A 12,455-nucleotide genomic window follows, 5' to 3' on the forward strand; every position below is an offset into this window, starting at 1 on the left:
AGGCTCTACTGTATGTATGGTCCAGGCTCTACTGTATTGTGTTTATGGGTCAGGCTCTACTGTATGTATGGTCCAGGCTCTACTGTATGTATGGTCCAGGCTCTACTGTATGTATGGTTCAGGCTCTACTGTATGTATGGTCCAGGCTCTACTGTATGTATGGTCCAGGCTCTACTGTATGTATGGTCCAGGCTCTACTGTATGTATGGTCCAGGCTCTACTGTATTGTGTTTATGGGCCAGGCTCTACTGTATGTATGGTCCAGGCTCTACTGTATGTATGGTCCAGGCTCTACTGTATGTATGGTTCAGGCTCTACTGTATGTATGGTCCAGGCTCTACTGTATGTATGGTCCAGGCTCTACTGTATGTATGGTCCAGGCTCTACTGTATGTATGGTCCAGGCTCTACTGTATGTATGGTCCAGGCTCTACTGTATGTATGGCCCAGGCTCTACTGTATTGTGTTTATGGTCCAGGCTCTACTGTATGTATGGTCCAGGCTCTACTGTATGTATGGCCCAGGCTCTACTGTATTGTGTTTATGGTCCAGGCTCTACTGTAAGTATGGTCCAGGCTCTACTGTATGTATGGCCCAGGCTCTACTGTATTGTGTTTATGGTCCAGGCTCTACTGTATGTATGGTCCAGGCTCTACTGTATGTATGGTCCAGGCTCTACTGTATGTATGGTCCAGGCTCTACTGTATTGTGTTTATGGTCCAGGCTCTACTGTATGTATGGTCCAGGCTCTACTGTATGCATGGTCCAGGCTCTACTGTATGTATGGTCCAGGCTCTACTGTATGTATGGTCCAGGCTCTACTGTATTGTGTTTATGGTCCAGGCTCTACTGTATTGTGTTTATGGTCCAGGCTCTACTGTATGTTTGGTCCAGGCTCTACTGTATGTTTGGTCCAGGCTCTACTGTATGTATGGTCCAGGCTCTACTGTATGCATGGTCCAGGCTCTACTGTATGCATGGTCCAGGCTCTACTGTATGTATGGTCCAGGCTCTACTGTATGCATGGTCCAGGCTCTACTGTATTGTGTTTATGGTCCAGGCTCTACTGTATGTTTGGTCCAGGCTCTACTGTATGTATGGTCCAGGCTCTACTGTATGCATGGTCCAGGCTCTACTGTATTGTGTTTATGGTCCAGGCTCTACTGTATTGTGTTCATGGTCCAGGCTCTACTGTATGTTTGGCCCAGGCTCTACTGTATGTATGGTCCAGGCTCTACTGTATGTATGGCCCAGGCTCTACTGTATGTATGGCCCAGGCTCTACTGTATGTATGGTCCAGGCTCTACTGTATGTATGGTCCAGGCTCTACTGTATGTATGGTCCAGGCTCTACTGTATTGTGTTTATGGGCCAGGCTCTACTGTATGTATGGTCCAGGCTCTACTGTATGTATGGTCCAGGCTCTACTGTATGCATGGTCCAGGCTCTACTGTATTGTGTTTATGGTCCTGGCTCTACTGTATGCATGGTCCAGGCTCTACTGTACTGCATGGTCCATGCTCTACTGTATGTATGGTCCAGGCTCTACTGTATGTATGGTCCAGGCTCTACTGTATGTATGGTCCAGGCTCTACTGTATGTATGGTCCAGGCTCTACTGTATGTATGGTCCAGGCTCTACTGTATGCATGGTCCAGGCTCTACTGTATGTATGGTCCAGGCTCTACTGTATGTATGGTCCAGGCTCTACTGTATTGTGTTTATGGTCCTGGCTCTACTGTATGCATGGTCCAGGCTCTACTGTACTGCATGGTCCAGGCTCTACTGTATACATGGTCCAGGCTCTACTGTATGTATGGTCCAGGCTCTACTGTATGTATGGTCCAGGCTCTACTGTATGTATGGTCCATGCTCTACTGTATGTATGGTCCGGGCTCTACTGTATGTATGGTCCAGGCTCTACTGTATGTATGGTCCAGGCTCTACTGTATGTATGGTCCAGGCTCTACTGTATGCATGTTCCAGGCTCTACTGTATGTATGGTCCAGGCTCTACTGTATGTATGGTCCAGGCTCTACTGTATGCATGGTCCAGGCTCTACTGTATTGTGTTTATGGTCCAGGCTCTACTGTATGCATGGTCCAGGCTCTACTGTATTGTGTTCATGGTCCAGGCTCTACTGTAAGTATGGTCCAGGCTATACTGTATGTATAGCCCAGGCTCTACTGTATGTATGGTCCAGGCTCTACTCTATGTATGGTCCAGGCTCTACTGTATGCATGGTCCAGGCTCTACTGTATTGTGTTTATGGTCCAGGCTCTACTGTATGCATGGTCCAGGCTCTACTGTATTGTGTTCATGGTCCAGGCTCTACTGTATGTTTGGCCCAGGCTCTACTGTATGTATGGTCCAGGCTCTACTGTATGTATGGTCCAGGCTCTACTGTATGTATGGCCCAGGCTCTACTGTATGTATGGTCCAGGCTCTACTGTATGCATGGTCCAGGCTCTACTGTATGTATGGTCCAGGCTCTACTGTATGTATGGTCCAGGCTCTACTGTATACATGGTCCAGGCTCTACTGTATACATGGTCCAGGCTCTACTGTATACATGGTCCAGGCTCTACTGTATGCATGGTCCAGGCTCTAATGTATGCATGGCCCAGGCTCTACTGTATGTATGGTCCAGGCTCTACTGTATGTGTGGTCCAGGCTCTACTGTATGTATGGTCCAGGCTCTACTGTATACATGGTCCAGGCTCTACTGTATACATGGTCCAGGCTCTACTGTATACATGGTCCAGGCTCTACTGAATGCATGGTCCAGGCTTTACTGTATACATGGTCCAGGCTCTACTGTATACATGGTCCAGGCTCTACTATGTATGGTCCAGGCTCTACTGTATACATGGTCCAGGCTCTACTGTACAGTGCCTTGCGAAAGTATTCGGCCCCCTTGAACTTTGCGATCTTTTGCCACATTTCAGGCTTCAAACATAAAGATTTAAAACTGTATTTTTTTGTGAAGAATCAACAACAAGTGGGACACAATCATGAAGTGAACGACATTTATTGGATATTTCAAACTTTTTTAACAAATCAAAAACTGAAAAATTGGGCGTGCAAAATTATTCAGCCCCTTTACTTTCAGTGCAGCAAACTCTCTCCAGAAGTTCAGTGAGGATCTCTGAATGATCCAATGTTGACCTAAATGACTAATGATGATAAATACAATCCACCTGTGTGTAATCAAGTCTCCGTATAAATGCACCTGCACTGTGATAGTCTCAGAGGTCCGTTAAAAGCGCAGAGAGCATCATGAAGAACAAGGAACACACCAGGCAGGTCCGAGATACTGTTGTGAAGAATTTTAAAGCCGGATTTGGATACAAAAAGATTTCCCAAGCTTTAAACATCCCAAGGAGCACTGTGCAAGCGATAATATTGAAATGGAAGGAGTATCAGACCACTGCAAATCTACCAAGACGTGGCCGTCCCTCTAAACTTTCAGCTCATACAAGGAGAAGACTGATCAGAGATGCAGCCAAGAGGCCCATGATCACTCTGGATGAACTGCAGAGATCTACAGCTGAGGTGGGAGACTCTGTCCATAGGACAACAATCAGTCATATATTGCACAAATCTGGCCTTTATGGAAGAGTGGCAAGAAGAAAGCCATTTCTTAAAGATATCCATAAAAAGTGTTGTTTAAAGTTTGCCACAAGCCACCTGGGAGACACACCAAACATGTGGAAGAAGGTGCTCTGGTCAGATGAAACCAAATTGAACTTTTTGGCAACAATGCAAAACGTTATGTTTGGCGTAAAAGTAACACAGCCCATCACACTGAACACACCATCCCCACTGTCAAACATGGTGGTGGCAGCATCATGGTTTGGGCCTGCTTTTCTTCAGCAGGGACAGGGAAGATGGTTAAAATTGATGGGAAGATGGATGGAGCCAAATACAGGACCATTCTGGAAGAAAACCTGATGGAGTCTGCAAAAGACCTGAGACTGGGACGGAGATTTGTCTTCCAACAAGACAATGATCCAAAACATAAAGCAAAATCTACAATGGAATGGTTAAAAAATAAACATATCCAGGTGTTAGAATGGCCAAGTCAAAGTCCAGACCTGAATCCAATCAAGAATCTGTGGAAAGAACTGAAAACTGCTGTTCACAAATGCTCTCCATCCAACCTCACTGAGCGAGCTGTTTTGCAAGGAGGAATGGGAAAAAATTTCAGTCTCTCAATGTGCAAAACTGATAGAGACATACCCCAAGCGACTTACAGCTGTAATCGCAGCAAAAGGTAGCGCTACAAAGTATTAACTTAAGGGGGCTGAATAATTTTGCACACCCAATTTTTCAGTTTTTGATTTGTTAAAAAAGTTTGAAATATCCAATAAATGTCGTTCCACTTCATGATTGTGTCCCACTTGTTGTTGATTCTTCACAAAAAAATACAGTTTTATATCTTTATGTTTGAAGCCTGAAATGTGGCAAAAGGTCGCAAAGCTCAAGGGGGCCGAATACTTTCGCAAGGCACTGTATGCATGGTCCAGGCTCTACTGTATGTATGTTCCAGGCTCTACTGTATGTATGGTCCAGGCTCTACTGTATGCATGGTCCATGCTCTACTGTACTGCATGGTCCATGCTCTACTGTACTGTATGGTCCATGCTCTACTGTACTGTATGGTCCATGCTCTACTGTATGCATGGTCCATGCTCTACTGTACTGTATGGTCCATGCTCTACTGTACTGTATGGTCCATGCTCTACTGTATGCATGGTCCATGCTCTACTGTACTGTATGCATGGTCCATGCTCTACTGTACTGTATGCATGGTCCATGCTCTACTGTACTGTATGCATGGTCCATGCTCTACTGTACTGTATGCATGGTCCATGCTCTACTGTACTGTATGGTCCATGCTCTACTGTACTGTATGGTCCATGCTCTACTGTACTGCATTTATGGTCCATTCTCTACTGTACTGTATGCATGGTCCATGCTCTACTGTACTGTATGCATGGTCCATGCTCTACTGTACTGCATGCATGGTCCATGCTCTACTGTACTGTATGGTCCATGCTCTACTGTACTGTATGGTCCATGCTCTACTGTACTGCATGGTCCATGCTCTACTGTACTGTATGGTCCATGCTCTACTGTACTGTATGATCCATGCTCTACTGTACTGTATGGTCCATGCTCTACTGTACTGTATGCATGGTCCATGCTCTACTGTACTGTGTGGTCCAGGCTCTACTGTACTGCATTTATGGTCCCTTCTCTACTGTACGGTATGTCTTGTCCAGGCTCTACTGTACTGTATGGTCCATGCTCTACTGTACTGTATGTCTTGTCCAGGCTCTACTGTATGGTATGTATGGTCCAGGGTCTCTGATTGTGTGTACTGTGGGATGTGGTTGACAGCAGTCACAGTACACCAGAAGAGGAATTTCTGATGTAACAGTTAAAGTACAAATAAAGTACTGTTGCATTAGTTTTGTGGCGTTATGAGTTTTAACTAAAGTTTTCTGTATGTGTGCCATAGAGATGCAGCCTGGGAGCTGGAAGAAAATGCCTATGGAGAGTTATTGCAGGTGTACCAGCACTGTGATGCCAAAAAATGTCTCTCCCACAGTGGTCGGACATATTCTTCACGCACTGGGTAAGCTCTAATGTTGTGTGTGTGTGTGTGTGTGTGTGGCTGAAATGGTTGACGAACCAAAATGTGTTTATCTCTAAAATGAATTTGGGTCTCACTCATGTCTTTTTGGTTTTCAGATGGTTTCAAATTCTGCGCTGTGCCCTCTGTGGCTCTAGTGGCACCCATCGAAAATGTGGTTCCCTCAAACTTGACGAGACTAACTGGGCTTGTGAGGACTGTGCAGGATCTGTGGATGGGACAGGTAGGTTATTTGCCGTACTGTGTCTGTTTTGATCTAACTGGGCAGTGAAGTTATGACCAGACCAGTTATGATTGGAATGAAGAACTGTTTTTATTGTCTTTATAAAGTCTATTCTCTCTCTGATAATCATTGTTATTTCTTGTTTAGCTTCACTCCCCAGACACACTGACTCTCCACAGCCCGGTGGGCAGAGAAGAAGCAGGACTTCTAAAAGGAGTCTCACACTGACCCCTCGCCAATCACCCATAGTCTGTAAAAGGTACAGTACATTATTGTTTAGCATTTTTTTCACACAAAAATCCTTGCCGCCTTTCAGCCAGTCTATTGATAGTGACCACACATTGCACCTGGGGGCATAGCTTCAAAACCTGACAGGCACGGCTTCAAGCCCTGACTGCGCCGCTTTCCATTCCAAGTCTCCTCTCTCCCCATCTCAATAACTTAACCATTGTATCTATCAATAAAAACTATCAAATACATTTGGAAAAATACTTCAATTTTTTTGTACTTGCCGTCACAGACCAAGTCCAAATGTTTTCTAGGGGACTTGTTTTTTGGTCTTACCTTATATGTTGTGCTAAGAACACATTGGAGATAAACATAGATTATTTAATGATTGGCAGGCCATTTTTGTTGGGAGGCTCTGCTAGAGAGATCCTACAGGAGCTTGCCAGTCAGACTTCACAGCACCAACTATCCATGCCAGTGGTGGTGAATGGAAACAAGGTCCTGGAGGCTGCCATGGAGCTAGTGAAGAGGAGTGACTTCAACCCGTCCCATGCCCTTGCAGTGAGATTCACAAGCAGCAAGCACAGTTCCAGCCCAGACACCTGCCCTGGCAACACCCGGCACTTCCTCAGGCTCCTGGTGCAGCAGCTCCAGAACACTGTCTTTGAAGGTCCGGATGGTGCCAAGACCCTGACCCTCGATGCACGAGGTAGGTCAATACCACCCCCATACAAACACTCTCCAGCTTTCAGTCATAAACTGACGCTAGCACCATCACTTGCTTGTTGCTAGAAGTTTTGGGTCGTGAACTCACATTCATAGAAACATTTGGGAGTTACAGTTGAAGTCGGAAGTTTACATACACCTTAGCCAAATACATTTAAATTCAGTTTTTCACAATTCCTGACATTTAATCCTTGTAAAAATTCCCTGTCTTGGGTCAGTTAGGATCATCACTTTATTTTAAGAATGTGAAATGTCAGAATAATAGTAGAGAGAGTGATTTATTTCAGCTTTTATTTATTTCACCACATTCCCGGTGGGTCAGAAGTTTATATACACTCAATTAGTATTTGGTAGCATTGCCTATAAATTGTTTAACTTGGGTCAAACGTTTCAGGTAGCCTTCCACAAGCTTCCCACGATAAGTTGGGTGAATTTTGGCCCATTCCCCCTGACAGAGCTGGTGTAACTGAGTCAGGTTTGGCCTCCTTGCTCGCATGCACTTTTTCAGTTCTGCCCACAAATGTTCTATAGGATTGAGATCAGGGCTTTGTGATGGCCACTCCAATACCTTGACTTTGTTGTCCTTAAGCCATTTTGTCACAACTTTGAAAGTATGCTTCGGGTCATTGTCCATTTGGAAGACCCATTTGCGACCAAGCTTTAACTTCCTGACTGATGTCTTGAGATGATGCTTCAATATATCCACATACTTTTGCTCCCTCATGACGCCATCTATTTTGTGAAGTGCACCAGTCCCTCCTGCAGCAAAGCACCCCCACAACATGATGTCTGATTTCTTTTGATTTTCCCATGATGTCAAGCAAAGAGGCACTGAGTTTGAAGGTAGGCCTTGAAATACATCCACAGGTACACCTCAAATGATGTCAATTGGCCTATCAGAAGCTTCTAAAGCCATGACATCATTTTCTGGAATTTTCCAAGCTGTTTAAAGGCACTGTCAACTTACTGTATATAAACTTCTGACCTACTGGAATTGTGATACAGTGAATTATAAGTGAAATAATCTGTCTGTAAACAATTGTTGGAAAAATTACTTGTGTCATGCACAAAGTAGATGTCCTAACCGACTTGCCAAAACTATAGTTTGTTATCAAGAAATTTGTGGAGTGGTTGAAAAACGAGTTTTAATGACTCCAACCTAAGTGTATATAAACTTCCGACTTCAACTGTATATTGTTATCAAATACTGGGGATGTGGTTTCGATCTGTTCTCAGCTTCTGTCAGTGCTTGACTTGGACTGAAATAGGTGCCGGTACTCATTTTGGTTGCTGTATATATTTAGGTGCAGGAGCTACACAATACTTTGGGCTAATATTCTATAAGAGGAACAGGAGCTCAAGTAGTAGAACATTTGAGGTGCTGGTACTCAGCTCTGGGGAGCTCCTGCCCAAGTCAAGTGCTGGCTTCTCTATGTTGTCTCATTTCTATGTCCTGTTTCCCTAGCTCTGAGGGAGGACGTCTACTTTGACGTGGGGTGTCTTCTGTCCCTGAGTCTGGTCCACGGGGGACCTCCTCTGGGCTTCTTCTCCAGGGCTCTCTACCTGTGTCTGTTCAACTTCCCCAGGGATACACCTCTCACTGTGGAAGACATGGGCAGCACTGTGTTCACAGACAAAGTCAAGAAGGTACATATTTTAACATGTCTCTTTACTCTCTTAGATGCTGAATAGATTGATTTAGTTGGACCTTCTAATGTTACAAAGGCTTTAAAGGATTGGTTCACAATTTATGAACCAAATCTCAATTTTTGATGGAAATGGCGTGTTGTAGAAGGGTCCTGTTTTTGAGAAACTGTCCCCACACGCAATATACTTCCTCACTGCTCGTTCTGCAATATGGAGGCTATGGAAAAATATAAACAAGGGTTCCAAAAACACCCAAATACTTCCTTTTGGAAAGGTTCTTCTCTGTGTAGCCCTGCAGAACAGCCAGTAAGGGGAGAACGCTCGAGTCAAACAAAATGGAACATAACTTTGCTAATAAATTCTGAATTACCCAATTTCATGTGTACAACATCTAAAGACCCGTATCACTATAGTGAGAGCTTTGCCGTTGCTAAAAGGACATATTTGGGTGTTTTTGGAGGCTTGTTCACATTTTTCCGTAACCCCATAATGCAGAACGAGCAATGAGGAAGTCTATTACAAGTGGGGATAGTTCCTCAAAACCAAGTAAAATTGCTAAAAAGTGTCTGGACCCTATAGCATGCCATTTACATCAAAAATAAAGATTTGGTTCAAAAATTGTTAACCAATCCTTTAACTCATACGACATCTCTTTTGGTTCAGATTCAGGAATCCAAGTCCTTGGAGGAATTGAGAGAGGCAATGGAGTCAGCTTCAGAATACCTGGAAGTGGCTGGGTGCACAAGACCAGTTGAGAGCCTTTCGGACAAAGATACACTCGTTAAAGACATTGTAAGCTTCCACCTAATAACAAGAATGCAGTTACCCGTCCAAAGGTTTGTATGTCTATGGGTATTTCCTTTAGAAAAGGGGTACCTTTTTGACTCTGTTTCACATTCAACATGTTCTATCATTGCTCAAACATATTTTAAACTGTCACTAGTATTCTACTGTAACTATGTTTGAGACATTGTAATCCTGGTTTCTGTTAAATATATTTTGTTTAACTTTGTGTTTGTAGGTTCTGTGAGGGTCTGAAAACCCTTGGTGTGTTTGACCAGGTCCAGATGTTTCCAGGAGCCTTTGTTGGTCTGTTCTGTTCCTCTCATGACAAGCTGACTGCTGACACCATGGCAGCTCTCTTCACTGTTCAGTTTTCAGACCAGGAAGAGACCGCAGGGAAGGAGACCGCTGTGGTCACCTTTTGGAGACACTACCTATTGGAGTGTGAAGGTATTTGACCTCTAATGACTCAATGATTTGAAATATTTATTTGATCATTTAAGATATACACTAATGTTCAAAAGTTTGGGGTTACTTAGAAATGTCTTCTTTTTTTTTTAAAGAAGAGCACATTTTTTTGGAACATCAAATTGATCAGAAAGAGTGTAGATATTGTTAATGTTGTAAATTACTATTGTAGCTGGAAACAGCAGATTTTTTTATTTAATATCTACATCGGCGTACAGAGGCCCATTATCAGCAACCATCACTCCTGTGTTCCAATGGCACGTTGTGTTAGCTAATCCAAGTTTATCATTTTAAAAGGCTAATTGATCATTAGAAAACCTTTGACTGGTGTTTTGCGTGTACAATTTAATGAAACTGCCAGTTGAGGACTTGTGAGGCGTCTGTTTCTCAAACTAGACACTCTAATTTACTTGTCCTCTTGCTCAGTTGTGCACCGGGGCCTCCCACTCCTCTTTCTATTCTGGTTAGTGCCCGTTGGCGCTGTTCTGTGAAGGGAGTAGTACACAGCGTTGTACGAGATCTTCAGTTTCTTGCCAATTTCTCGCATGGAATAGCCTTCATTTCTCAGAACAGGAATAGACGGACACGTTTCAGAAGAAAGTTCTTTGTTTCTGGCCATTTTGAGTCTGTAATCGAACCCACAAATGCTGATGCTCCGGATACTCATCTAGTCTAAAGAAGGACAGTTTTATTGTTTCTGTAAGCAGAACAACAGTTTTCAGTTGCGTTAACATAATTGCAAAATGTTTTTCTAAAGATCAATTAGCCTTTTAAAATGATAAACTTGGATTAGCTAACACAACGTACCATTGGAACACAGGAGTGATGGTTGCTGATAATGGGCCTCTGTACACCGATGAAGATATTCCATTACAAAATCTGCCGTTTCCAGCTACAATAGTTATTTACAACATTAACAATGTCTACACTGTATTTCTGATCAATTTGATGTTATTTTAATGTACAACATTTTTTACATTTTCTTTCAACAACAAAGACATTTCTAAGTGACCCCAAATTTTTTAACGGTAGTGTACATATCAAGCCAAGAAGAACAAGCCGTACAGACACTTGAAGGCCGTTCAGACAGTGTACTCTACTATTACAATGATATTCAGTAAAACTAACACAATCACATGGATGTCCCCGCCTGTCTCCATATATCACCAGTCTCTGTTCTCTGGTTTCAGTTGGCAGATGTGCAACGTCGCTAGAGGACGTGCTCATCTTTGCCACCTCAGCTGATGTGGTACCAGCTGTAGGGTTCAGCCCCAGCCCTACCTTATCCTTCCTCCATCCACTGGACCCGGCCGGGGCCTTCCCTGTGAGCCAGCCCAGCTCCAACCGCCTCCTGCTGCCGGTGGTACCTTCCTACCAGGCCTTCAAGAAGCACATGGAGTATGCAGTGTGCCAACTCACAGTCTTGCAGATCATTTGATCACAGACACACAGACAGTATTGATCTATATAAGCTCAACTTTAATAGACTGTCAATGAACTTGTAGGACACATTTCATTTGGATTCTGTACTTCAGTTGATATTTACTCACCTCATAGAGTTTCAGGTTTGTGTAGGGTATTTCCACCACGACAGAGATAATGCGTTTTGTATTATAGGCTTTAGCTGTTGACTTTTAGAAACTATTTTACACTAATTGAATTGTTAGAAAGAGCATTAGTTTAGGTGCTACAATTGTTTGAATGGTCTTTTCTTTGTTTGAATGATATGTTTGGTATGAAATTTTTCTTTCTCTTTTGGGATTGTCTTTGACATATTTTATGTTGTACATACTGATGTGTGTCAATGTTTTCTGTAAAGTTATGTCAATTATATGCTACATTTTCTATTTTTGTGTTCTGTTGTTTTGTATGTACTGTTCAGGTTGCATGCCTTATTTGTTTTGGCTTTGTATGTATTTTCTATGTTTATTAACTTCAGTCTCAAGCATTTTACTCATGCCAAATTAAACATTTGCATTTACTCTCTGAAATATTCCTGCAATGGTCGATTCTCCCCCCCGCAACATCGGTATTCAAAATGCATGAGATAAGTGCATTTCAGTAGACCCTATTACTTTGCCATCATATTTCCTAGTGAGGATCTGGGAATCCTAATTGAGTCAAGCAGACCAGTGATGTAGATTTGATTTCCTATTTACAATCTAAGAGTAAAGTAGGGGCTACTCCATCAAAATGTGTGATAGCAAAGCCCAGGTACACCCTCATGTACATGATGTCGTTCAAAACAACTCTTGAGTTCAGAAATCTCTGACTTCCCAAGACAACTGGGAACTGGGGGAAAAGAAACAAGCTCCGACTAGGAAAAATACACTGAACCAAAATACACTGCTCAAAAAATAAAGGGAACACTTAAACAACACAATTTAACTCCAAGTCAATCACACTTCTGTGAAATCAAACTGTCCACTTAGGAAGCAACACTAATTGACAATAAATTTCACATGCTGTTGTGCAAATGGAATAGACAACAGGTGGAAATTATAGGCAATTAGCAAGACACCCCCAATAAAGGAGTAGTTCTGTAGGTGGTGACCACTTCTCAGTTCCTATGCTTCCTGGCTGATGTTTTGGTCACTTTTGAATGCTGGCGGTGCTTTCACTCTAGTGGTAGCATGAGACGGAGTCTACAACCCACACAAGTGGCTCAGGTAGTGCAGCTCATCCAGGATGGCACATCAATGCGAGCTGTGGCAAGAAGTT

General features: G+C 43.1%; 1 protein-coding gene across 2 annotated transcripts in view; it reads left to right on the forward strand.

Annotated features, from left to right (window-relative positions):
• LOC110505766 (G2/M phase-specific E3 ubiquitin-protein ligase) overlaps nt 1-11,725 on the forward strand; it is a 28,752-nt gene extending 17,027 nt beyond the window's left edge. For both annotated transcript variants that reach the window (XM_021585195.3, XM_021585196.3), the window contains exons 8-15: nt 5,525-5,641; nt 5,758-5,882; nt 6,030-6,141; nt 6,506-6,819; nt 8,302-8,483; nt 9,147-9,319; nt 9,505-9,716; nt 10,925-11,725. In XM_021585195.3, coding sequence (XP_021440870.1) covers nt 5,525-5,641; nt 5,758-5,882; nt 6,030-6,141; nt 6,506-6,819; nt 8,302-8,483; nt 9,147-9,319; nt 9,505-9,716; nt 10,925-11,172 — 1,483 coding nt within the window. In that variant the 3' untranslated portion in view covers nt 11,173-11,725. The remainder of the gene's footprint in view (nt 1-5,524; nt 5,642-5,757; nt 5,883-6,029; nt 6,142-6,505; nt 6,820-8,301; nt 8,484-9,146; nt 9,320-9,504; nt 9,717-10,924) is intronic.
• The last annotated feature ends 730 nt before the right edge of the window (nt 11,726-12,455 follow it).

This window comes from Oncorhynchus mykiss, chromosome 25 (genome assembly GCF_057628025.1).
Source record: "Oncorhynchus mykiss isolate SJ-2025 chromosome 25, ASM5762802v1, whole genome shotgun sequence".
Classification (NCBI taxonomy): Eukaryota; Metazoa; Chordata; class Actinopteri; order Salmoniformes; family Salmonidae; genus Oncorhynchus; species Oncorhynchus mykiss.